Source organism: Fukomys damarensis, unplaced genomic scaffold (genome assembly GCF_012274545.1).
Source record: "Fukomys damarensis isolate Sample0158 unplaced genomic scaffold, DMR_v1.0_HiC HiC_scaffold_26, whole genome shotgun sequence".
NCBI classification, from domain to species: Eukaryota; Metazoa; Chordata; class Mammalia; order Rodentia; family Bathyergidae; genus Fukomys; species Fukomys damarensis.
The window spans coordinates 7,765,687-7,790,386 of NW_022900938.1; the positions used below are offsets into that span (position 1 = coordinate 7,765,687).

Here is a 24,700-nt window from a genome sequence, read left to right on the forward strand (position 1 = left end):
TATATATATATACGTATATGTATATTTGGAATACTGCTGGTGTATTACCTAAGTATGTAGAGTAGCTAGTCAATGTATTTTGAGGATAAAGACACAAATGATTTACTTTAAAATGGATAGGTATTCCTTGTTCCATTTTTAAGATCTCCCCAGGGAGCAATATCCTGCAATGACACGTATGGGCTAAAAGTGTTTTCATCTCAGAACAGCTCGGCAGATGGATGTTGTTCCTGGACACAGCCAACATGCATTTACACTGGCGTATCTAGAAAGCTGCAGCCCACCCTCATCCTGTCGTTTCTTGTTTTTCACCACTTCCTCTTAACCTAGAGTTCTCTTTCTGTCCTCTTTCTAATTGTTCACAGAGATATTTCTTAGATTCCTGAGGGCCTGGTGCTCTTCCTGCCACACAGCGTGTTGCTCTATAGTTTATTAACATTTAGTAAGCCCCTCCGCTGGATACCCAGGCACCACCAAATCAGCCTAAGAGGTCTGCTTTCTGAGAGATAGGTTTCAGGTTAACAGAAAGGGATCTCCACACTCAGCTGTAGTGCTTTTCGCTTGGGGTTTGCTTTCCAAGATTCCCTTCTGTTGAAGTTAGGCAGCTGGATCAGGTTCCAATGAACTAGAAAGTATCAGGGTTACAGTTCCAGAAGTCAAAATGCCCGAGAAAATGATGACAGTAGGCACAGCCAGTTTGATTTGTAGCTGAGTATTCTCCTCATTTAAACACTGTTGTTTTCTTTTACAAAGCAACCAAAAGAGATGAAGTCCAGTGCTGGAAACAAAGGAAATGAGGTAGGAAATATTTCCTCCTAGAGAATGTTTAAAGAAATAATCCTGTAATATCTCATTTTTTTACAAAACTCTTATACTGCTTAATTTTACATAAAATCAAATCCATGTTGCTCTGATTATAATTATAACAATAGATTTGATAATTATGGATAATAAGGAACACTGGTAATGGGAAAATAAAAAGAACATAACATATTGCCCTCCAGAATAACTGTTACTATTTTGGTACACATTTTTTATTTATGTATATATTATTTTTAAAGTATATCACATGCATTGTTTTATAATCTTTTGTTTGACAGAAATATATGGTGAAAATCTTTCCATAACTGTCAGTACACTTGGAGAACGATTTAAATTTGTTACATTATATCGCACCTTCTAGGTATGCCATAACCTGTTTAGTCAGTCCTCCATGACTGTAAAATATCTTAAAAATCACTTATTTTCCCACAGATGTGAGGTAAGACTCAAAAATCATGACCCATGAAAATCACAGGTGAAGAAAAACCCTTTCATTCTGTGGTGTCCATTGTTTTGCTCTCTGAGATTAGTGTTGCAACAGATAAACTAAACAAAAGAACAGACTGGTGCAGTCTGAGCACTCACATCTGAATCCCTGGATGACAGCGGTCGACTTCTGGATTGGAAGTCACAGTGGAGGTCGTCTATTGAGATAGCATTGTGTCTGTTGACCTGTGCGTTTGAAAGTAGGAAATCTAGTCCATGCTCTGGCAGTGACTGCTAACGTGATCTTTGGCAAATGACCTGGTGGAGAAAAACTGCATTTTTTTTTCTTTTTTGCTGAGAGGTCAAGAGAGAAATGTCCAGCGCTCCCTGCATAGAGATACTGCATATGTCAGACCACCTGCACAAAGCAGAACCTTATCTCTGTGCCATCGGTACCGGTCCAGTTTCCTACCCTTATAGTCATAGCCAGTCCCTACAAGATAGAATTTTGAATTATTGGGGAAAAAAAGCACTTGACTAATCCAGCGTCCAAAGACATCCAGTCTGTCACACCCGCAAAACCACCAAGACCGTCCCAAAAAGCTTGCTGCCCTGTGCCATTTTCCCCTCAAAGAATTCTTCATTCTGTTGTGCCTTAAAAATCATTTACCAGTATTACAGCCCCAGCAAAGAAGAGCTACTTGTAAGCCTTCCTAGGGTAGAATTTCTGCTTAAGGCAGAGCCCCAAGCAATTTTCTACTGTCAAAGATAGCACCTGAGCACAGCTTTTGAGTTTGAGGACATTCTAGTGAAAAAATGTGGGTGCTGTTATTCTCACCTAGTACATTATGAATAAAAGCCCATTTCACACCTATCACTAGAAGTCTGACCAAAGTTGTATTTCATTCAGCTTGACATCCCTGAACAGTATAATTATATCTGAGCCTGAACAGACTAAACACAATTATGCTGAACTTTTCTTAGGCAAAACAAAGACAATGGGAATACATCTAAATAGTTTAACTCTACCAGTACCCTGTCATGTTTAAGAATAGAAAAATCAAAATCTTTACTTGGATTTTCTTAGAGACTGAAATCGAAGTAAGTCATTTCCTGTAGGAAACCAACCACTGCCTTATTTTCACTATCTGCTTATATTGTTTTAAATATATTTTCTCCTATTTTCCTGTTAGTAAAATCACGCTGTCATGGCATGACTCTTCCTTTTTCACTCGGGTTTGCTGGAGCAGGCTCATTGTATGTTAAGCTATTCTTTGAGCTCCCCCTGTTGATGGAATTTTAGTGTCACTCAAGGAGACACTTAAACCAAGCCACCAGTTATGTGGTTATGTCACGAGGAGGGATGACCAAAAGCAAAGTCGGACAGAGTGGGCCACGTGCTGGGATAAAGTGGGGTTTGTGAAGCGGTAACTTTTTCCGTGTCGGAGGAACTTGGAGCTTCCCAAAGTTGGCTTGTGTAACTCCTGTGGCAATACCATCATGTGCAGACTTCAGCTAGAGAAACTGAGGCGCTGAGCACTCACACAGCCTACTCACGATTACCGGGGCAGTTTGTGACCCGGCCAGGATCCACATGGTGGCGGAGAGGATGCCTCTGGCGCGCTGCCTCCGGGAGTGCAAGACTGAGTTGGTTGTCTCCTCGCCCTCGCTGCCCATCTCACCGCTCTCCGCCTTAGCAAAGTGTCACCACCTCACAGATCAAGGCTCTCTCCAGACGGAATCCTTGCCAAGCTTAGAAGGAGTGTGAAACAACACTTTATCTGCCATGAACAATGCCCTTTTCTGCTGTGTCTTTCTGTGTGTTTTGGCTCTCGGTGGGATGGGCTGAAATAGCACCAGAGTTGGGCTCTGTCTCTCACCTAAGGTCCGACACTGTGCAAGCTACAGAACCTCTCCTGTTCCCAATCTCCCTGTCCACAGAGTGAGGCTAACATTACTGTATGCTTCCTAGGGTTTTCCCAGGAGCAGTGAGGTGCATGCGTGGGTCAGTGGTGAAGAGTGGGGCCACGTTAGCTGTAGGTCTTCTTAGCCAGCCCTCTGCTGCCCCTTTTGTAGACAGCAGGTATTACACCAACTGCCACTTGCTCTAAAAGATGGGTCCCTTATTAAACTGCAGACCCTTATCCTTCTCTGCCCATCTGCCTAGTGCTCCCCTGGAGACATGGTTCCTCTTAAAGAACCCTAAGTCCTTCCCTCTTCTGGCTCCTCAGACCCCCATTCGTGTACACCTCTTTCATGGGATTTGAAGTCTACGGTTTCTGTTACCACTCCCATGTACCCTACCACACACCCGCCCACACACACACACACAATTTTGGGTTCCTTGGTTTGGCTCTTGCGGTTACAAGAGCTCAGAGTGAGTAATCCTGAAATGACTGAGACCATACCAAGATGCACCAAGGTGTCAGGAATGAGTTTCTGTAAGGTCACCGTGCCAGCCCCCTGCCTTATAACTCCAGCACCCCGTGCCTGACACAAGACTGTCCATCCACAAAGAGGTGACCAGAGTGTCGGGATATGCAGGGGCTCCTAGCTGCAGGATTAGGTGAGGAGGGGAAGGTACACAAGACCCAAGCTGTTTCCGGAAGGCCCAGGAAGACCAAAAAGGTGCCTCCACCCTACTTCTGGCAGGGCAGCTTTGTAGCATGTGTTTCACAGCTGGAAACCTGGGTGGGAAATGAACTCTCAAGAATACGTTCCCAGGTTTCAAAAATTTTTGACGTCTGCTGGACTAGGCAGTCTCTGAAGCTCCTTTGCCTAGGGTTCCCCAGTTCTCAGAAGTGCAACACAGGCTAGCAGCCATTGATTTTTTAAAAATGAATTTTAATTTTAAGAACTTGCTTTGGGATTTTACAGCATCCCTCAAGGAATCTGTAGACCCTGTGACAGAATCAAGGCAAGCGACCGTCGCCTCTTTCCTCCACCTTTGTTTTTTCCTGGGACAAGACAGTGGAGAACTGATGCTTAGCAAGTGGGCAGACTGAAGCCGTCAGTCCCTGCCTGTGAAGTAAACACTCCCATGAGCCCGGGCATTGTCACGTGGGGAGCCAGGCGAGCCCATGAGTGATTGCTGAGATGCGAAAGCTCTTGGAAGAGGGACGCTGGTTGCTCTTTGTCAGGAGGCTTCAACCGAAAAGTGACAGTGTCAGCCACACACGGAGGTGTTAGGTGATTTTGTTTATGTGGCGGAAAGTCACGAAGCACGAAGAAGCAGTTGGTAACGCCTGGGTGACATGACTTTCATTTAACAAAAGAGCCAGACAGATGTCCTTTCAAGGTTCACTGTTCCCAAACCCAGCCACACTACTCAGACCCCCTCAGCCCAGCACTTCCCAGCAAGCTGGTTTCCTTCTGAACTGAGGGCAGCTGTAATAGTGATCCTTTTTAAATTCATTTTTTGTTGGGATACTGGGGACCAAACCTACGGTCTTTGCACTGAGGTACATGCCCAGCCCAATGTTTTTATTATTTTGAGACGAGTTCTTTCTAAGTCATTCTGTTGTATGATACTTTTTTAGAGGTAGAAATCGTCTTAAGACTGAGTAAAAACTTGAGCTAAACTGTACACCGTCCACCTAGCAGTTATCTCACATAGTTGTCCTTCTGCGTCATTGCCTATGACTCTGGGATTATTGACCCTCTCTCTCTCTCTCTCTCTCTCTCTCTCTGTGTGTGTGTGATTGCTCTATTTCTCCCTCTTTGCTTCCCAGCAGCTAACCTAGTATCTAACACTGATAGCTGTTCAACATCTGTTAGATGGATTGCTTTGTTTTCTGTCCCACACAGTTTTCCATGTGCACCAACGTAAATGTTGGCTCGCTAAGAAATGAGCAAGAAATGTTTCTTAGCAGAGGTATGATTTCAAATACTGGTGCATTGCTAGTCACTGAGCAGAGGAAATGAAATAAGGAGACATCTAGGCATACCTTTCACCCATTAGATTGTATATTTTTCCCCAGGTGGGGCCCTGGCCAACTTATGTGACCGATCTTCTCATTGCTTAGTAGATTATCCACTGGGTATTTTTCCTTAGAAATACTATGCAGTCAGTCCAGGTATAACACTCAGTGCCACCTGATATTAATATGCACATGTGGATATTTTAAATCTGTGACTGGGCCAGGGATTTGGCTCAGTGGTTCTGCCGCCTGCCTCGCAAGCACAAGGACCCGAGTTTGATCCCCGGTACCAAAAAAAAAAAAAAAAAAAACACACAACTCTGTGATCATCTCAGTTCACGAGGGTGGCTTTCACTCCAGACACTTAGGGTGCATCTCATCTGTGACGATTTCCCCATCTGTAAGGGGTGGACTCTGGAAGTGTGAGCTGGCGTACTCTCTGGCTTGGACTGCGCAGATACGAGACTGAAGGCTATGACTGATAGCTGTGCAAACTTTGGAAATCAACAATGCTGCCTCATTCATTCTGCTTGCTCTACTCATGTGTAATGTCTGTTGGATTTGTTGCCGGGTTTTGTTGTAAATGTGCCTCACAGCTGCACCAGAGGTTTTCAGGTAAACTTTGGAAATTAGTTTAAATCTCCAAGTCAACCTGTTGTCACCCACCATGTCGTTCAGTAAGTAGCATCTAAGCAGCAGGTCTTTCCCCAGTGAATAGACCACCCTGAGTGCCTTTGCTCTGCTCGCAGTACTGGTGTCTCCCAGTCTTTATGACCCCACTGTTTGGATGGTGAACACCCAGGTGCCACAACTCAAAGAGCTGAGGAAGTTATGCATAATGAATGATTGCAGCCACATGTAATCATGTAAATTAAACTATAAAGAGGCTAGAATGAGAAAGACAGAACTCGTATTTTGGATCTTCCTACCGTCAGTGCAGAATACCTTAACTCTAATCACTGTCGTGCATGTGGGCAGTCCCCCTCCCTGTGCCCAGTTCTCCAGCAGACACCAAGTTGGTGTCCTGCAGTGTAACTCAGCTCTCACGCTGTCTGCCTACTGTCAGACTCCTGGGACAGCGGAGCCCCCTCACATTTCATATGCCAGTCCCAAGTCCTGGCTGTGACCTATGCTTCTGACCAAGAGGCCACAAATTAGGGTCCCCACGACTCTCTCCTCAGGTTCATTAATTTACTAAAGCAGTTCACAGAACTCTGCCAATATTTGCCAGTTTCTCATAAAGGACATTGCAAGGATACGGATGGACAGTTGGAAGAGATGTGTAGGGTGAGGGCTATGGGAAGGGGCACCTCCATCCAGTCACACCCCCAAGCATCTCTGTATGTTCACCAACCCAGGAACACTTCAAACCTTGTTCGGGGGGGAGTATCGGGGATTGAATTTAGGACCTTGCACTTGCGAGGCAGGCAGCAGAACCACTGAGCTAAACCCCCCGCCTTCTTGGGGATTTTTATGGAAGCTTCATTAAGTAGGCACGATTGATTTCAGCATTGCCGTTGGAGATTGGCCCAACCTTTGGGCCCTCTACCTCTTCAGAGGTTGAAAGTCTCAAGCCCCTAGGCCCAGGTTCCCTGGCATCCTTCCCCATTCTGAGAATATCTAGGAGTCCCCAGGAGTCCCTTTATCAGAACAAAAGATGCTCCTGTCCCAAAGGATTTGGGAGCTCTGCGTCAAACATTCCTATCACTTAGAGAATTATAAGCTCCGCATTGGGACCAGAGTTAAAGACCAACTATTAGAACAAAAGATCCTTCTAACATTCCTATCTGCAAAGACCTTGGAAGCTTTGGCTCAGGAATAAGAGACTGAGATTAAGTAGACATTTCTTATGCTGTATCACAGTACCACAGGGCCTCACACTCAAAAACCTTTCCTGTGGCTTCCTCCAACTGTAGCCCTCCCTGCAAAGAAAGATCAGCTGTGGGTGAAGTGAGATGTCCTCCCAGAGCTCAGGACCCCAGAATTTCCAGTCCGAGCAACCTCAGTCACTTTGAGGGCATGAGTGGGCCTGCTTTCCAGGTCTTCCCTCACAAGCACGGATAGCACTTGCACTGCAAGCATTCCCTGGCACGAGCAGAGGCCCAGGAGCCACGCTTTTTGCAAGAGGAGAAGCTGGACAGTGACCCAGGATGACCATGCCCTACCCATGCCACCATGTTCCAGGTGGACTTTGGAAGCTAAAATTAGCCAGTTAGGTTATGTGAAGGTACGTGTCACAAAAAGAGCCTAGACCGTATTTTACTAGTTTGTTAATTTATAGTGGTTAAATATTTACACGTAGTATTGAGTCTCCATCCGTATACTTGCCTGTGGCCTCTCAGAAGTCCTGCACACACTTGGATCACCCTGTCCACCCCGGGACCTGGTGAGAACATGAGAGGCACCTGTCAGTGAACAAAAAGTGGACGTTACGGGTTCTTCGGTTGTCTCAGTTCTTTACGTAGTGTAAACACCCGCTCCTCGTAGATTTTCTAATCGATGTTTAAAAATGTGGTTTTGCTTAAATTAGTGCCTGTACACAAACCAGCTAGTTGATCTCATTGTCAACCAAAGAAACAGCAATTTATCTCAACACTGAGGGAGAAGAGGTGGCTGGCTGGTGTGCCAGGATGGGGTGCTCTTGGGGGAGTCTAAGGAGCTCCCCCGACCCAGTGAAGTGATCCCACTACTCAGTCTGATACCCACAGGCACCACAGCCACCCAGCCCAAGGAAGAGGAGATTACTTTAATTCTGTACCTGCCTCTCAGTAACAAACCCTAAATGGAACGTCTTCATTGTTTCTTTAAAGACACATATGCATATGGATAATAAATGAATACCGCTTGGCCAGCTTAAAAGATTCCAACTTTACAAATAGAGTTGAAGATTTCCTAGAACCCCTCTGTAGTCCTTTTCCTTTACTCATGTGTACGTGATCTCAATACTGTACGTGTATGTCAGGAATTGTAGACTTAGGAGTGAATCATAGGATCTGGCTATTTCATGAAAGCCCTCCCACACACCCCCCACAGTGCAGTACATATCAGTTCCTTGTTCTGGTCAACTTCCCGGATGTCTTTTATGGAAATTTTAAGCCTGGCTGTTTGCAATCCAAGTGTCCAACAGAGAAGGGGCATGGACTTCACAGTAGACCTTCACAGCATCACCATCTCTCCAGCAGGGGCCCCCAGCCCCTGCCCACAGCCTGACCGTGACCCCTGTCTGCATGGGGGGGCTCCCCTGCCTCCTCTTCAGCCTCCCACTCTGCAGCCTCAGAAGCGTTCAGCACTGCAACCCCCAGGTCCTCCACCTTCTACGCTCCTTGCCTCTCACTGGGGAGCCAGGTCCCAGCTGTCCTTTATTAGAAAGAGAACAAAACCACCACTGCTGCCTTATTTGGGTTTCTGGAATAAACAGAGAAAAGTGCATGATCTCACCTACCATGTCTAACCAGAAGGAGATCTTTACAAATTTATGATGATGCTAGGAGTTATTTCTGTATCCCTACCCGTACATGGCATATTTTATTAATCAAAAGGACAGACTTTCAAAATTTAAAATTAAAACGCAATTTTAAACTAAAATAAATAATGTATTTGCATTTCCATTCGGAAAATACGGTAGAATTTGAAAAGCCCGATATGATCTTGTTTTTGGAGACTTAAAAATCACTGTTTGGGAAGATGAAGATCTCTCGAACTCTGTATGACCTGTGTAACAATAAGAGGGAATGCTCGATCATGGGGCATGTCTGGAGGGGTTTACTTGAAGGGTTATTAATTTTAAAGAAAGGGGTAGCATCAGCTAGCAGTGTGCGTTTGTGAGATGACCCTTTGTTGCTCCTGCAGGGCCCTCACGTGGTGACCGAAGAGCTTCACTCCATAGCATTTGAGGCACAGATCTGCCTGTATGGTCTGACCATCGATTTGGAGGCAGGTTTCTCTACAGTGATGAACAAAGACAAACCGACAAACCGTAGCGCTGTTGGCGGTGTATGGTTTCAGTCCTCTTGACAGTCACCTTGAGACGAAAAGAAAGAATAAAGAAACCCCGGGGATTAAATTGGACGTGGTGGGCTCTGAGCGCCTTGGAGGCGAGACACCCTGCCCCGTTTGTACCCAGTATCTAGTGCATACCGTAGCAGATCCTCCTCCGCATTTGTGGAATAAATGTGCGTGGATGAACAAACAGTTTAACACACCCTGATACTCAAGGTCCTTTGTGGAGTGTGTTTTTAGAATGCTGCCCTTGTTCTTTTATCCTAATGAATAGAAACAAGTTTGTTACGCTTTCAGACGTCCCTTCCTCCTTTCCCTAAACCTCCGGCCCCACGAGCTGTTAAGGTCCCAAAGTGGATTCATTGCTGTCTACAGGCATCTGATGTCTGTTCTTGGGAAGGGGCTGTTTACACTGGCGAGTCTCCCAAGCCAGGCTGGTAGTGCAGTAGTAGCTACTGCTCCACCTTTTTTGCAGTAAAATACCCCACTTCCAGCACTGACGTTCAGTAGGGCATTAGGTCATCATTTGAATATTCAGATTCAACCAGAGGTAAATTTAAAATCCGATTCTCTATAATTTAGACAGAGGAGAGTTGCTAAATCAGTAGGGTCTCTCATTAGTTGCCCTTGAGGCAGTACCGTATTGACTCAGGAGGTGTGAATGTCAAAGACCCTGGGGAAGCTGCCTGACTGTACTCGGAGAGGATTTCCGTCCTCTCCTCCCTGTGCCCTGACTCATATCTGCTCAGAGAGTCCTGCTGCCTTCACAGGTCGTTTAGTAACAGGCATCACGGACATTAGGACCGGAAGAGTGGGGTTGTCTTGCGATGACTCTTTGGAGGAGGGGGATTAAGTGTAAGCGCAGTGTAAGGTAATGCTACCTGTAATAATTCTTCTTTTAAACCCCAGACCAGCTCATTACCTGTGGTGATGATTTCCAATGTCAGCCAGCTGCCTAATGCCTGGGCGTCCATCATTTGGTACAACTTGTCGACCAGTGATTCCCAGGTAGAGTCTTCATTCCTGTCGTTTCCCGTCTTGTTTTGTTTGATTTATTTTATCGAGTGTGTGTGTGTGTGTATGTGTGTAGTTTTATTTCTAGTTCTTATTTAAAGTAGCATGTTCTGGCAGACCCTGAGGGCGCTGGCTAGCAAAAGGGCTAAATTCTGTTATTTCTGAGTGTTTGGCCAGCTCTCAACTGCAGTGTGCATAACCAAGAGTTTTCCGGCTGTCTTCTGGCTCTGTCAACCAGAATCTGATATCTGACTAAAACTTCCTCAGGACACGCCTTTCTCACAGTATCTCCCATAAAAATAGAGAACCAGTTTCCAAATAAGTAAGTAACCGGAATCTTCACCCACCTTCCCGAACTGTTCTCTGACAGTACAAAAGTCTGGTTTTTTTGTGTCCCTTGCACCCTTCCTAGGCTTAAACTGGGCGTTAGTGACATCTAGTGGTTATTTGAGACACTGACCAAAGCTTGTCTAGTCACTATGCGAGTGATGAATAGATGATCTTCAAAGGCCAGGGAACGGAGTGGCCAAAAAAAGATGAGCCAGCACTTCCTCCTACACCCCTCTCACCGGATCTCAGTGCATTGTTTCGGAAACCATCGAGGACTAGAAAAATAGGTCAGATGTAAATAACAGCAGTCTTGTTAGTTCGAAGCAAATGTTCCCTCCAAAGAATTCTTTGCTGTTAGATCCCAGCAGTAAGAACAAAGCCAGAATAGGTCAGCATAGAAGCTGGTCGAGCCCTACTCCTCCCTGGACACAGATGCCCTCACCGGGAGGAAGCTGCCCTGTGCCAGGCTTCTTCTCAGCCTGAAGAGGCGGAGAATTCAGTGAAAAAGTCACCTGGTCTTTAAGGCCAAGAGCAGCCCCCAGATTAAATGCCGTTCCCCACCCGGAACTACACACACAGGCCTCTTCCTGTCCTCCAGCCCCACAGCCCAGCCCAGCACTTGCTCCTGTCCGCAATGCTCTGTTGAAAAAGCCATCGAGGCCATCACACCGACCACCCCTGATTTCCTCAGTGCCAGACTGGAGAGGAGGACATACCCAGCTCTAAAACCGCTCACTGCAGAACCGAGCTGAGCATTTAACCCTGATTTCTTAATCGCGTCCTGCTTTGGAGCTTAAGCTCTTTGACCCAGGTTACACTCTGTGCTTTCAGACAGCTTTGCAGACACAATTCCCAAGCACAGGAAAGTTACCTCCCTAGAGATTCTTTCCCTTCTTTCCCTTCTTCTGTCTCTCACTTCTTGTGGGATGCTGTGTCCTCTTTTCAGTCCCACTCCCTGAAGTTGCTCGGTCCTTTACTTGCTGCCCAGCATAGCTCACGCTCACCATGGCCCCTCCAGATACCCCTCCAGGCTTCTCGATGCTCCTCCTCCTCCTCCTCTGAGAACATACCCTTGTTCTCACACCTGTCTGCTTTCCCGTAACCCGGAACTAAGTCTTGTACTCCACTATGGCTGACCCAGTTCCTAGAACAACTTTGTCTATAGTTGATCACACAGAATATTCTCTTATCTAGAGCGGAAAAAAAACAAAACCAAAGAATACTGCGCTCTGCATAGAACAGGAGTCTGAGGTTCAGCATGAACTCTATTACAGAACGACCTTCCTTAGCCTGTGGCTGTACTGTTTCTTGTACCTTGTGATGATTGACTGGGCCAAGGTGTAACTTGTGCCAACTCATAGAGAGCCATTTATGCATAAGTTTTGTGGAAGATGAATATTGCTACCTGCAGCCGCGTGTGCCTGCAAGTCAGCTACTCTAGAGGCTGAGGCAGACGAATTGCGAGTTCAAAGCCAGCCTGGGCAACTTAGCAAGACCCTTGTTCAAAATTAAACAAATCTGTCCAGTTATTTGTTAGATAGCATTAAATACTTGTATAAGCTGACAGACAGTCCAGAAACAGTTAAGAGCTGCCAAATGATTCCTTTGGGAAAGAGGGAGCCCTGTATTTGTATTACACTTAAGGAACAAAGGCCCCCTAGAAAAAAAAAAAAAAAAAACAATATCAATCCTTAAAAGGAACTGGATGACATCGCGTCCGTGTTGCTAACCTAGGCTGGCCTCGGCTCTAAGTTTGTGCGTTGAGTTGCGGCGTTCCCAGTGTAATGAACAGGCACCGTCAGCTTCACAACTCTGTTTCAGAACTTGGTTTTCTTTAATAACCCCCCGCCTGCCTCTCTGAGCCAACTGCTGGAAGTCGTGAGCTGGCAGTTTTCGTCCTACGTTGGCCGTGGCCTGAACTCAGACCAACTCGGCATGCTGGCGGAGAAGCTCACAGGTGAGAGGGACGGGAGGGGTTTGCCTGCCTGGGACCCTGTCGTGTTGGAAAGCCCAGAACAGCATCGCCGCCGCCACAGAAGGCACTGTTGCCACACTGCTGGGCCCGGGGTTGGGGCCATCGCGCCCCCTTTATTCTCACAAAAGCTCTTCCAGGCCCACACGACTCCACCCCTTTTATAGATGAGGTTGTGGAGGAGCAAAGGGCAAGTGACTGCCACTCCCATGGCCGGGACCGCCCTCCACACCACATGTCCCAGCGCGTCCTCTGGCCAGTGCTGTGCGGCCTGCACGGCGCCTTCCTCGCTCGCGTGCACAGCTCAGCTGTCCTGAGCCAACTGGAAAATGACCGGTTCCTCAGCGAGTCCAGGAAAGGCACAGAGACTTCAGAGCACCCAGTAACAAATTGATTCTATCGAGAAAGTTTCAGCTTTGACTGACATGTCCGAAGTTTACGCGGTAGAGTTATTAGTACGACGGGCAGTGCCCATAGCCTGAGCTTTGTCTGAGAGAATTTTAAGGGATGTCTGTATTTTGGCTGGTGTGGTGTTGAAGCATTTGCTACTGACAAGCATTCGTGCTGGGGTGCGCACGTCTGTCCTAAAGTAGGGCCAGAGATGCGTTCCTGTGAAAGCGATGGGATCAGGTGTGATTGAATTCTGACCTCGATCGTTCTGGGTGCTCCGTCACCTGACCTCATCGATAGGTATCCGAACAAGTCAGGGCTATGGAATTATTACAGAAGTAGATGATTGTCCATATCTTTTTTATCTATATGCAACTCATAAATAGCAATAGTAGGCATTTACTATCTGTTAATGAATAGGGCTTTTAATACATAGTACAGATAGCACCCATATTCTTCCAGGTCTTTAATTGTGCATATGAGTCCCGTTAGCAGAAAAATTGAGGTAGAAAGTCTAGCTCCTGTCGTGCTCTGGGTCCAGAGAGCCTATGCCGTCTGTTCCTCAGTGGATATTTAGTCCGTTCTTTACATCTTGACGTGAGCCTGCTGTCGATGTAGCTGTACCCAGTTTGTACCATTTCATTGTTAAGCATTTGTTCGCCTCCATCATGCAGCTTAGTTTCCCTCATAGGAGCCACACATGTCCTGCACACCTTGTCCTGCATTATTCTTGCTCCCTGGGATTCTTCCCTGGATCTTGGCTCACCATTTATATCTTGCCCTTTCCAGGAGCTCCCTAAGCCATTGTTAGCTCCTCTGTCTAAAGCTTCTAAGAAGTGTCTTAAGGAGTAAGACAGACAATCTTATATTTGTATTACCCTACTACTTAACACACTGTTAAAACCATAGCAGGCACATAAGCGATGCTTGAAGGGGAGGAGAAAAAACAATCTAAATTGAACACAAAATTCAAGAGTCTCATTGTGGAAATTTTTTAAATCTTATTTTATTTCCTTTCACTTCAGCGCAATCTAGCTACAATGACGGTCACCTCACCTGGGCCAAGTTCTGCAAGGTACAATAGGGGAGGGAAAGGGAGCATCATTGAAAGCAGTACTGCACCTATCTAAGCTGAGGTTTTGAGGGTTTCCTGGATAAGGATATTTTTAAGGAAAGTAAAGTATTGTCCAATTTAATGAACACCTTTTATGGAAAAGTGGAGGTGGAATTACTACTATGCAGTGTTACTGTTTAAATAACCGTTATCCTGATGTGCTCATTTATTCCAATAGGAGCACTTACCCGGTAAATCATTTACCTTCTGGACATGGCTTGAAGCGATACTGGACCTAATCAAGAAACACATTCTTCCCCTCTGGATTGATGGGTGAGTGAGGGGCTGTTTTTCCATGAGTCAGGTTCCTCTTTTCTGTTTTTGCTGATTTCCCATCCCTCTTAAGAATGTTTAGTACCATGGGCAGGAAAAAAAAATTTGTAGTTTCTTACTTTCTTCAGAAAGTGTCAGTACATACATCGAGGGGTATGTCAGGGCTGACTTTTGATTATACACAAAACAATCTTTAGGTCTATTCTTTGTGAACGAAATAAATGTAAATGCAGTAACCATCCGCTGAGCCGTGCCTCGCTCCATTTGTAGGTACATCATGGGCTTTGTTAGCAAAGAAAAGGAGCGGCTGCTGCTGAAGGATAAAACAACCGGGACTTTTTTATTGAGATTCAGTGAGAGCCACCTGGGAGGGATTACTTTCACCTGGGTGGACCGCTCCGAGAACGGTAGGCACGCTGCTCTATTCCTGTGCATTAGAACCTCCGCCGGGTTCCTGGGATTTCCAGGGGGTGTGGCTGCGGATCTGTGGATGCCTGGCGCGGTTTCCCAGCCCTGGGTCCCCACACATTCTGAAAGCATGTGCAGTCACCCACTGGCACCTGCACACTGGTACTGTCCAGGCTGTGGAAGGTCGGATGGGATTTTCAGTCAGGAACTTACTGTGGGCAGAAACAGTGGCCACAAGGAGCGTCCACAGGAGCCGGGATGTGCTTCCAACCTCTGTCTTTCAGGAGAAGTGAGATTCCACTCCGTGGAACCCTACAACAAAGGCCGGTTGTCTGCTCTGCCATTTGCTGACATCCTTCGAGACTACAAGGTCATTATGGCTGAAAACATTCCCGAAAACCCTCTGAAGTACCTGTACCCTGACATCCCCAAAGACAAGGCCTTCAGTAAACACTACACCTCCCAGCCGTGTGAAGGTGAGGGCTTCTCTTTACTTTTCTTTCCACATTTTGGAAAATAGCATCGTATCAGAGCAAAGTAAATGAAGGTCCTCTTTCTGTTTACTTTGAACTTTGTAAGCCCCAGGGCAGGGGGCACAGAGGTCAGTGGTTGCTGAAGAGGGGTCGCTGGAGCCATCAGGCAATTAGCGGCGGTCACAGCACTGACCGCCCTACAGTAGGGGGCACTGTAGAGCTTAGGGCTCCCTAAGGCAGGAGCAAGGCTGACTTCACTTCCAGCCTGGGAGAAGGAAGAGAGGGAGGAGGTTAACGATTAAAGCTTTTAAAGGGGTCCCAAGGGTTACAGGTCTTGCTTCTCAGCTTGCTGTCATCTTATAATTCAGTGCTTCACCCTCCTTTCTCTACATTTCCTGGTGCATTCTGAGGACCTAGATCAGCATCTGGCCAAAAGAGGCATTCCGTAAATATCTACTAACTACATGAAAGAAAATTAGTGAAAGTAACTATATAATTAAAAGGTGAGTTCATGATTCTGTCTTTAGGCAAAGTACAGTTGACCCCCCCGTATCACGGTTTCTTGCTGCATCTGCAGATTCAACCAACCCATGATTAAGAATATTTTTTTAAAAGCTGGGCAGGGTGGCACATGCCTGTAATCCCAGCACTTGGGAGGCTGAGGCAGGAGGATCTCTGTGAGTTTGAGACCAGCCTGGGCTACATAGTGAGCTCCAGGTCAGTCTCAACTACACAGTGAGACCCTGTCTCAAAAACACCAAAAAAAAAAACCCAATATTTTTTAAAAACTGCATCTGAGCCAGGTGCAGCGGCACACGCCTATAATTCCAGCTACTCGGGAGACTGAGGCAGAGGATTGCGAGTTTGAGACCAGCCTGTGTAACCTGGTGAGATCCTGTCTCAAAATTGAAAAAAAGAAAAAGGCTGGGGATATGGCTCAGCCCTCCCTGAGTTCAGAGAGAGAGAGAGGAGGGGAGGGGAAAGAAGGGGAGGAAGCGGGTAGGGAGAAGAAAGAAAAGGAAAGCAGACGAGCTGGGGACGTGGCTTGGCACTCCGTAGGTCCGAGCTGTAGGACAGGGAAAGACACTTTTTTCTGGCCATTATTTTGTAAAGAATGCAGTATAACAACCACTTAAATAGCCTTTATATTGGGTATTATAAACAACATAAAAGATTATTTAAAGTATATGAGAAGATGTCTGTACATTACACACAAACATCACACTGTTTTATTTATTTTATTTTTTAAATTTTTTGGTACCGGGGATCAAACTCGGGTCCTTGCACTTGTGAGGCAGGTGGAACCACTGAGCTAAATCCCTGGCCCAATCACACTTTCTATCCAAAGGACTTTTTGGTATCCACTGGGTCTGCTGGAACCGACTCCTCATAGATACCAAGGGACAGCTGTAGTGCCGGCCACAAAAACCTCGGTTCCCAGTGACTCTCTGGGCACTCTTTTGCGGAAGACCCTAGAGCTGTCATGCTCACAAATGGTGACTTGCTGCTACCCAAATTCATCCCACTCTGAAACAGTTGAAAGAAAATGAAAACACTGGCCTTGAAGTGACATTCTAATGAAATGAAATGCAGATGTCAGGGGACGGACGGACGTCGGTCGGGAATTGGTGAACCTGGGAATTGTGGGAGTGTTCCCAAGGGGGCGTGAGCAGCCCCTGCCTGAGATATTCATAGTCGGGACGTGCAGTGGTGTTCTAGAAGTGCTCATTCTGAGCTTCAAAGAGTTGTATAATAGTAAGTTATGATTAGTGTCAGTTTTACTGAAAAGCACTGGGTTGCTATAAATCCTATAGTACATGAATAGATCAGGACTTGCAGTCACATGTAAATGCAACGAGCAGACAGGTAATATAGTCCTCGATTTTGCTCCCACATTTCAGAAATGCCAGTAACGTGAAGTCACATTGGACCTTCAAAGACTTGTTCTTTTTTTTGCACATTTCTTGCTGACCTAGATGACTGCTTCTATTCAACTCAAACTTTGTGTGAATCACTGAACAACTGCATTATCTCTCTTCCATTTTAGCATGACAGATATTTCTCAAGATGCTTTGGTTTCTAATTTTATCAGTAATGTCAGTAACGTTTCTCCTCAACGCTGTGCCTTTCTTTTCCAGTTTCAAGACCAACCGAAAGGGGAGACAAAGGTTATGTTCCTTCGGTTTTTATCCCCATTTCCACAATGTGAGTAATCTTGGTCACGTGTGAAATATTTATTATGGAATTTTTTTATTAAAAAGACCTTCCTATAAGAGGTTTAAGGGTAGATCGGCATGCATATAACTGAGAATAAAGCATTGTAACATCCAATAAAGCACTTTATGTCTCCTTTCTTGTAACTCACAAAGCTAGTCTTCAGGCCACACTCACGGCAGACTGTTCCGACTGGCGTTAAAAAGCTACCTTCCGTGTGTCAGATGCTGCGATCTGAAATGATGGAGTGGGCAGCTCAGTGTCACAAACTCACGCAGCCCTAGGAAGGGTCCTGGACCCACTCCGTCACCGTGGTGAGGGTTCCCGCGTCTTGCAGCCCTGACCTGTTTGTTGTCTTGTCTCCTCAAGCCGAAACGATTGTGCTGAGCCGCAGTCACCCTCCGACCTCCTGCCCATGTCTCCCAGTGTGTATGCGGTGCTGAGAGAAAACCTGAGTCCCACAACCATCGAAACTGCTGTACGTTCCCTTCCTCTTCCGTTGCTGGTCTGGGTGTCCGCAGTGAAGCAGAGTGGGAGGCTGGTCAGAGCGGGGAAACAACGCTGGGTACAAATCCGTGCCTGGGGCTGGTGTCCCTGACACCGCGGCTCCGAAAGCAGACACCTTGCTTTGCTAGAACTGCTATAAATCGCTTCCATCGAAACCCACCCCCCTGCCCCTCATCACGGCCCCAGCAGTTCCCACACTCTTCACTTCAGCAGACAGCGCAGGCATCCTAATCAACACGCTTAAGCTGCCTTAACACCTATTCTGCCGGATTCCACACCATAGATCCCAGTCTCCTCGAGGGCTCCTTGTATTACCAGCCTTTGGAGCCGCTCCAAGGCCCATGAGTACCACTAACAGCAGCATGATGCTTCTCTTCTTCCTGAGATTCTGATCGGCCACACGTGAATGTTACTCACGTGTTTGTTCCTGTCCCCCGAAAACTGTCAAGATCGGGCTTCCGATTTGCATGAAAGTGATGTTCATCATCAAAGAATCTTTGGGGGCATCCTGAGACCCCAGACTAGTATCTGGCTAGAAACCTAGTGGTATTTAGTCCTCTGGAAGATTGCCAGAAATGGAAACAGTCCGTCTTCTCTAAGAACTTACTCCAGTGTTGATTGGCTCTGACTCACTGTGTTTTTAGGTCTAACTGAACTTTTGCTGCCTTCTACTCCCACTTTTTCACTGCATTTTTGGTGTGCTGAATGGGCTTTCTTCAGTTTTCAACCTACTCAAAAGGTGCCTTTTACCTCAGACTAATCAACCACAGTTACTTTTCTTGCGTACTTAGTGGTTAAGTGTACAGAAATTATGGAGCAGTCAGCAGAGAAGAAGGGAAAAAAAGTGATTTATTGGTAGTTTCCTCAACAAATATTTTCATTTTCAATTTTAGATGCAGTCGCCGTACCCCGCTGAGTGACCAGATAAACTCTGCCACGCCAAAGGAAGCAAATGAGAAAGTTTAAAGACTGTTCTTTGCTAAAGACTGTGTCTTATTTCTTCAGCTTTGTAAATACTGGTTTCCAGGAATTGGAAGGAACCTGGAGTGCCACTCTTGCTGCCCTGACACCCCAACTGGGAGTGTGGTGGCCGCGGGGCTAAAAACCCAGCTGCAGATCCGTCCATACACCTTTAAGGAATCAGCGTTAGTAACAATATAACATTCACAAAATGCAGTACTCCTTTGCATGTTTTTTTTCTCATTTTGTTTCTCAAATGTCACTTATGATTTGGGCTCTGGAAAGTGGAAGCGTTAATATTTTAGGGTATGTTTAGAAAAAGAGATGCCTATACCTTACTCAAAATCAGCCGGAAGGCCAGGGGAGCCAGTCACAGCCAATGCATAGATCTGAGAAGGGATAAGGAGGAGCCCCTGAGAGCTGCGACTCGCAGCCAAGCTGTGGTCCCCTTAATTAGCCGCTCAGTGCTCTCCTGGCCCACAAGGGGCACCTGTCTTACTGGGGACAGGGACCCAGGGTCACCCCTAGCTGTGTCTTCAATTGCATGATGTTCTGGGCACTGAAAGCAGACACCAGGGTAAGAATCTCCTGAAATGAGGGCTGGGAGAGCAACAGCCCTGGCGTTAGGTGACCGATTTCGTCTGTGGGCTACGTATTCTTCGTTTCTAGAAGAGACGGACCTAGTGGTCCTTTCTAGCTCTGCTGGCTTCTGCACCCCAGAACTTCACCCCAGACTCAGTGCTGCTCCTTTGACCTTGCTCTGCTGGATGGAAATGCACGTGTATGGGCTGCAGGGCTGTTTCCGCCCCTGCCTCCCCGTGACCAGATGCTTAGCGATACCACTGCCCAGCCACTGACCTCAGTAGCAGTGAGAGCCCCAGTGCCCAGGAGAGGAAATTCTGCTACTGAGGCATCATCTATGACCAACCGCAGAGATCCCCTAAGCTGCTTTCCAAGGGAGCCCTGACTGCAGGGTCAGAGACCACAGCGCCCTCTAAAGGGCTCCCCTGTCCTTCCACCCACCTCGTGGCCCCAGGCAAACCCAGCAGGCACAGACTTGGTTTGATGGTTCCTCGTGGTTGATGTCTGGATGGCCATAGGCTTCTGGGAGTTGACAAGATCGTGGGGTTCTGGCTGGCTCTGTCTCACGAGCTGGGTCTGGACAGAAGAGTGGGGTCACTGTGGGTGTGGCCTGGTAAGGACTCCTCCTTCCCTCCTTCCCTCCCTGCTTCCTGTCCACCATGCCTTGAGCAGTTCTCCACCAGGTCCCTCTGTCATGCTGTCCGTCCTGCCTTGGAGCCAGCCCGCTATGGACTGAAACATGAGCTAAAGTTGATCTCTCCTCCTTTAAACTGTGGGTGTCAGGTATTGTGTCTTGGAGACAAGAAAGCGAGTAAGATTTCAAGGAGAAAACTTAGCTTTTACTATTATAACCTGCCCTTTCCCTTAAAGAGATCCCACACGACTAATCTTATCCTCTGTACCACCCACACATGCCCACCTGGATCCTACTTGGTGCCCATAGAGCGAACGCCCCCGCTGCTCCAGAGCCAGCTCCCTTCCTCCTCTGCCAGCTCCCGACAGAGCCTTCAGGCCCAAGCTATGTATTGTCAGAGGACCACAGCTTTCTTAGGGTGCCTTTTCCCAGTCTACAAACCCGCTCTTCAACTGTCTGAGACACGTATATCCACTGGCAGCAGAGGTGGAGGAAAAAGTACAAACCGGAGCCTGAAAAAAGTAACTTGCTCCCCAACAGGTAGTCAAACCAGTGGGTTTCGAGACCAGAAAGCTACCCAAGCATCTCGTTTGCTGGGGTGTGTGTCTGAAGGGCACGGAGATCCGGCAGCCTTCCCTGCTGTGCAGACAGAAAGCCTGTCAGGGCAGAGTGTGGCCACCAGCATCATCACTACGGAGGCCGGAAAGCACAGGGAACAGTGCGGTGTGTTTCCTGTAATGGAGGCAGAGGCCCCGTTATCGGTGGCCAGTAAGTGGCAGTTTGTATTTGGATCCAGAGTGCCAAAATCGAGTTTTTCACTGCAGGATGACAAGTTATTCCCCAAGGCTGTGAATTGGGTGCCCCCAGAAATCATCTTTGTGGGGATGATGGGAGTTTGCTGTAGGATCCCTGGAGACACGTGTTTGGCCCAAAATAAGGCCTCTAGTATGAGCTGCGAATGCAGTGGGAAAGGGATTCAGACCGTATTTCCAGCAAACCCTGTCCCGGAATTTTTTTTCTGCAAACTATGACTTCGGACTGCTATAAAAGTAGGTGGTCCTCCAAACAATAGCAATTTATTTCTCTCAGTTCTGGAAGCGTGAAGTCCAAGATGAAGTTGCTGCAGGGCCAGATTCTACTGGGGGCCCTCTTCTGGGGGCTGACAGCCGACTTCTCACACCTTCTTGAAGAACCCCCAGATCAGCAGCGAGCTTGGGAGTCACAGGCTCTCTTCACATGGGCATGAGTCCCCCTGAGCCAATTATTAGAATTTCAACATAAGGAACTTGGGGGTGGGGACAGACTTTTAGTTCGCAACGAGCCAGTGGCAGCCATGTTTAGTGAAATAAAACATAGATTTTGTTTCAAACTACATACAACATTTTCACTCATCCCAGACCAGTCACAGGTATGCATTTGGCTAATACCTTTTCAAAATTTTTAAATGTAGTCACTTGAGCAATTTGTACCGAGTGTCAGTGTCTTTATCGGGAAGTGTGGAAAGGAGACAGCTGGCCAGAAGGTTCCCTCCAGATCTAAGGTAGGAAGGAAAGGAACCGAGTTCAGGGTAGAGCCATCCTAGGGCTTTGTTCTAGCAACAGGGTCCAGGCGTAAACTTGAATCAGAGTGCACGGCTCCAGTTTCTAACACAGGGTAAAGACTTTGTCTTTAAGTTGTGAACATTGGTTGATTCGACATTGCGTTTTAAAAATCTGGCTTTCAAGGGTACATTCAGAGTAAAATTCACCCTTCTTTGTGTCAGACTGTGAATTCTAACAAATCCACACAGTTGTGCACCCACCACGCAGAATTTCCACCAAGTTGGCCCATCTCACTCCCTGTGGAAACCTTCGAATGACATGGCCCTCCGTTAGCAATTCTTGCTGGGCAGAAGACAGGGGTCCATACATTTGAATGGCAAAAGTTACAGTTTTACTTCTACCAACTTCAAACTGAAACTTTTAATTTCTATCAGTTCTGAAGGAGGACAGCAAAACATAACCCACACCATTTTTCTAGGATATCACAGTTGTTGCAGTTACCTCAAAATACTGTTTGTCCAGAGCATAATTGGGAAATCGCATTCATCAGACCCACTGCTAACTCATGGTACTTGGTGCCATTAACAAGCACTTATATTACAAAAGTGCTTTCAGTGTGACTTTAATTTATCACAAAGTTGGCTCTGTGCCTGTATTTCAGTACAAATGATTTCCTTTTTAATCGTGCATGTTTTATTCAAATAAAAACATTACTCTTCAAAGGAGTGTATAGGTTTTGTCAGGCTGCCAAAGGGATCAAGGCACCAATGTTTTGTTTTGTTTTTTAAGTAGGAATTCCAGCTTTGGTTAGTCATAATTCTCAACAGATCTCCCAAAGTTATGCACTCGTTGGCTTCAGACTTCAGATCTCCTCACTTCTCACCCAGAGGCCTCCCACCTCCCAAACATAGACGTGCAAGACTGAAAGCAAGAACTGCTTCAGTTTCTGGGACGCCAGGCTCTCGCATGCCCTGGGGCCGGGCCTGTCCTTCCTCCAGCGCCACCTCTGCCTGTTGTTTGCGCACCCCCAGGCTCTGCACAGCCTTCCTGCCAAATGTACACATGTGCGCAGCCTCACAGACGCCTGTGCAAGGAACGCGTGGGCTGCACCCTGCCTCTCCTGCCGCTTCCCCTGGAGCCCCGCTCAGCACTCATGCGCGTTGCCATCCCTGTGCACGTCTGTCCTCATCTCTCCAAGACACCCTGCATGTGCAGGGGTCAGGACAGCCCCTTCATGCTCCCACCACTAGACTCCAGCACAGCTGACCCCTTGATAAATATTTGCTAACGGGTTAGTGTTTGAATACATACAGGGCAAGGATTTGCTCCATCCTTTCCTTTGGTCCTTGCTCTGTCTGCAAGACCAGACTACAGTTCTCTGGAAGACACCTTCAAACCTCAGACCTCCTTGCTTCAGCCAGCGAACCACATGCTCACTGTTGGCAAATACAGGACTTTCTCTCATTTCCCCTCCCCTTAGCTTCCACACTCTGCCAAGTGGCCTGGGACTGCACCCTTTCTAAGCTCACCCTGACTTCCCCATGATTTAGGTGCGGTCTCGTAGGTGCCAAATGACTGTGACATCCGCCCACCCCAGGTGAGCCAGGGTTCCTGAAATTTCCCTTAACTCTCCCTTCCTTAAACTCATGGCCACTCCCACTCCTGGCTCTGGACACAGTCCACACAACGCACTCTTACTTCAGGGCTGACAGTCCTGTTACAGATGGGAAGAAACCTAGACGTCAGGTGGCTCTGAAACCCCTCAGGGAAGACTCTAGAGTAGCCATGTTCACGGGCCTTCACCCCTCCCTCACAGGTCCCAGAGACAGCTGAAGGCGGAATGAAGAAACCAGACTCACTTCCAGCAGCGGATACATTCCAGAAATATGTTTGAGGACTGCTCTGAATCAGTCGTGCCTTTCTCATCAGAACCCCAAGACCCAGACCCAGAGAGTGATTTTCCTGGCGGTTTTTTCCATTCTCCCAAGGATGACATACAATGTCAGGAACACGGCACAAGATCTTTCCTGTGTGCTTCTGCCCTGCGGAGGAGAGGTGAAAACAGCTACAAGCGGTGTGACCAGCAGAGCTGTCAGTGAGGAGATGGTGACTGAAATGAACTAAAACACAGGAAGGAGCCCCTCTACGAGCAGTCAGGAAAACAGCACCCCAAAAGCCCAGTATTTGGATGCACAGGCAAAAACTCCGCAGGCAAAAACTCGGGGCATTTGAGGAGCAGAAGAGCAGGGGTGGCCAGGAGCCTGGTGAGGTGCGGAGAGAGTGGGCTAAAAGGAGGGAGAAGGCGGGCTGTGTAGTGTCCCATGCGGCAAACTGAGGACTCTGGATTTTATAGCAAGGGCCGCAGAAGCCAACCCAGGACTTGAAATCGGGCCGTGGAGTTATAAAGGGTGCGTCCTCATTCCGCCGCCTTGCTGCTCATCCAACTAGGGTCCTGAGGGGCCAGACCCCAGCTCGCCTTGGGCTGGCTTACTAGGCCTCTCAGCCCCGTCCGGTGCCGCTGCCTTCCTAACCTTCTTTCTAAGTTTGGAATAAAGACCCCACTTTTCCAAGATGCACTCTGGCCTGCAAATTCTCTAGCTGTCCCAGGTGCTGCTTCTTCGAACAAGGCAGAATAAACGTGCGCTCTCTGTGCAGGATTCGCGCCAAGCGCACAGGCGGCCCGCAGACCTTGGGGCCCCGGGCGGGCGGGACAGGGGGCAGGTCCCCTGCCACTGGGGTCCCGGCCGGAAGTCGGCGCCCGGGCCTCCCGACCGAGTCACAAACTCAGCAGGCTGCGCTCAGCTGGTTTTTGCTCGGCCACACTGCAAATCACTGCCTGGTGCCCGCGCTGTCCTCCAGGGCCCTCCCGCTTCCGGTAAAATCGCACACGAAGCCCACGCACACGCAAACCCAGTGACACGAAGCGACAGCCCGTCCCCTCCAGCGATCGATCGTCCGAGTCGGCACGGCGCAGGCGGTGTAGACCGCGCAAAGGAGGCAGGGTGGACTGGCGGCCCGGGCAATGGGGAAAGGGCCCCTCGCTGCCTCGTACGGGCGCCTGACCCTGCCTCGGTCTTGCGCAAGATTCCAACAAGCGCTCGCTGACCCAGGGACTCTGCCG

The 24,700-nt window shown here is 47.6% G+C and overlaps 2 protein-coding genes across 5 annotated transcripts in view; one reads left to right on the forward strand and one right to left on the reverse strand.

Annotated features, from left to right (window-relative positions):
• Positions 1 to 19,019, forward strand: part of Stat4 (signal transducer and activator of transcription 4) — a 79,704-nt gene extending 60,685 nt beyond the window's left edge. For 3 of the 4 annotated variants that reach the window (XM_010636872.2, XM_033756331.1, XM_033756332.1), the window contains 11 exons: positions 754 to 798; positions 9,018 to 9,101; positions 10,077 to 10,175; positions 12,333 to 12,468; positions 13,899 to 13,948; positions 14,166 to 14,260; positions 14,531 to 14,667; positions 14,953 to 15,144; positions 17,280 to 17,346; positions 17,725 to 17,833; positions 18,756 to 19,019. In XM_010636872.2, coding sequence (XP_010635174.1) covers positions 754 to 798; positions 9,018 to 9,101; positions 10,077 to 10,175; positions 12,333 to 12,468; positions 13,899 to 13,948; positions 14,166 to 14,260; positions 14,531 to 14,667; positions 14,953 to 15,144; positions 17,280 to 17,346; positions 17,725 to 17,833; positions 18,756 to 18,782 — 1,041 coding nt within the window. In that variant the 3' untranslated portion in view covers positions 18,783 to 19,019. The remainder of the gene's footprint in view (positions 1 to 753; positions 799 to 9,017; positions 9,102 to 10,076; positions 10,176 to 12,332; positions 12,469 to 13,898; positions 13,949 to 14,165; positions 14,261 to 14,530; positions 14,668 to 14,952; positions 15,145 to 17,279; positions 17,347 to 17,724; positions 17,834 to 18,755) is intronic. The other variant, XM_010636873.3, reaches the window with a different exon arrangement.
• LOC104871055 overlaps positions 18,996 to 24,700 on the reverse strand; it is a 6,918-nt gene continuing 1,213 nt past the window's right edge. The window contains exons 2-4 of the mRNA XM_010636888.2: positions 24,482 to 24,694; positions 23,278 to 23,621; positions 18,996 to 19,980 (exon numbers count right to left, since the gene is read on the reverse strand). Coding sequence (XP_010635190.2) covers positions 19,798 to 19,980; positions 23,278 to 23,621; positions 24,482 to 24,694 — 740 coding nt within the window. The 3' untranslated portion in view covers positions 18,996 to 19,797. The remainder of the gene's footprint in view (positions 19,981 to 23,277; positions 23,622 to 24,481; positions 24,695 to 24,700) is intronic.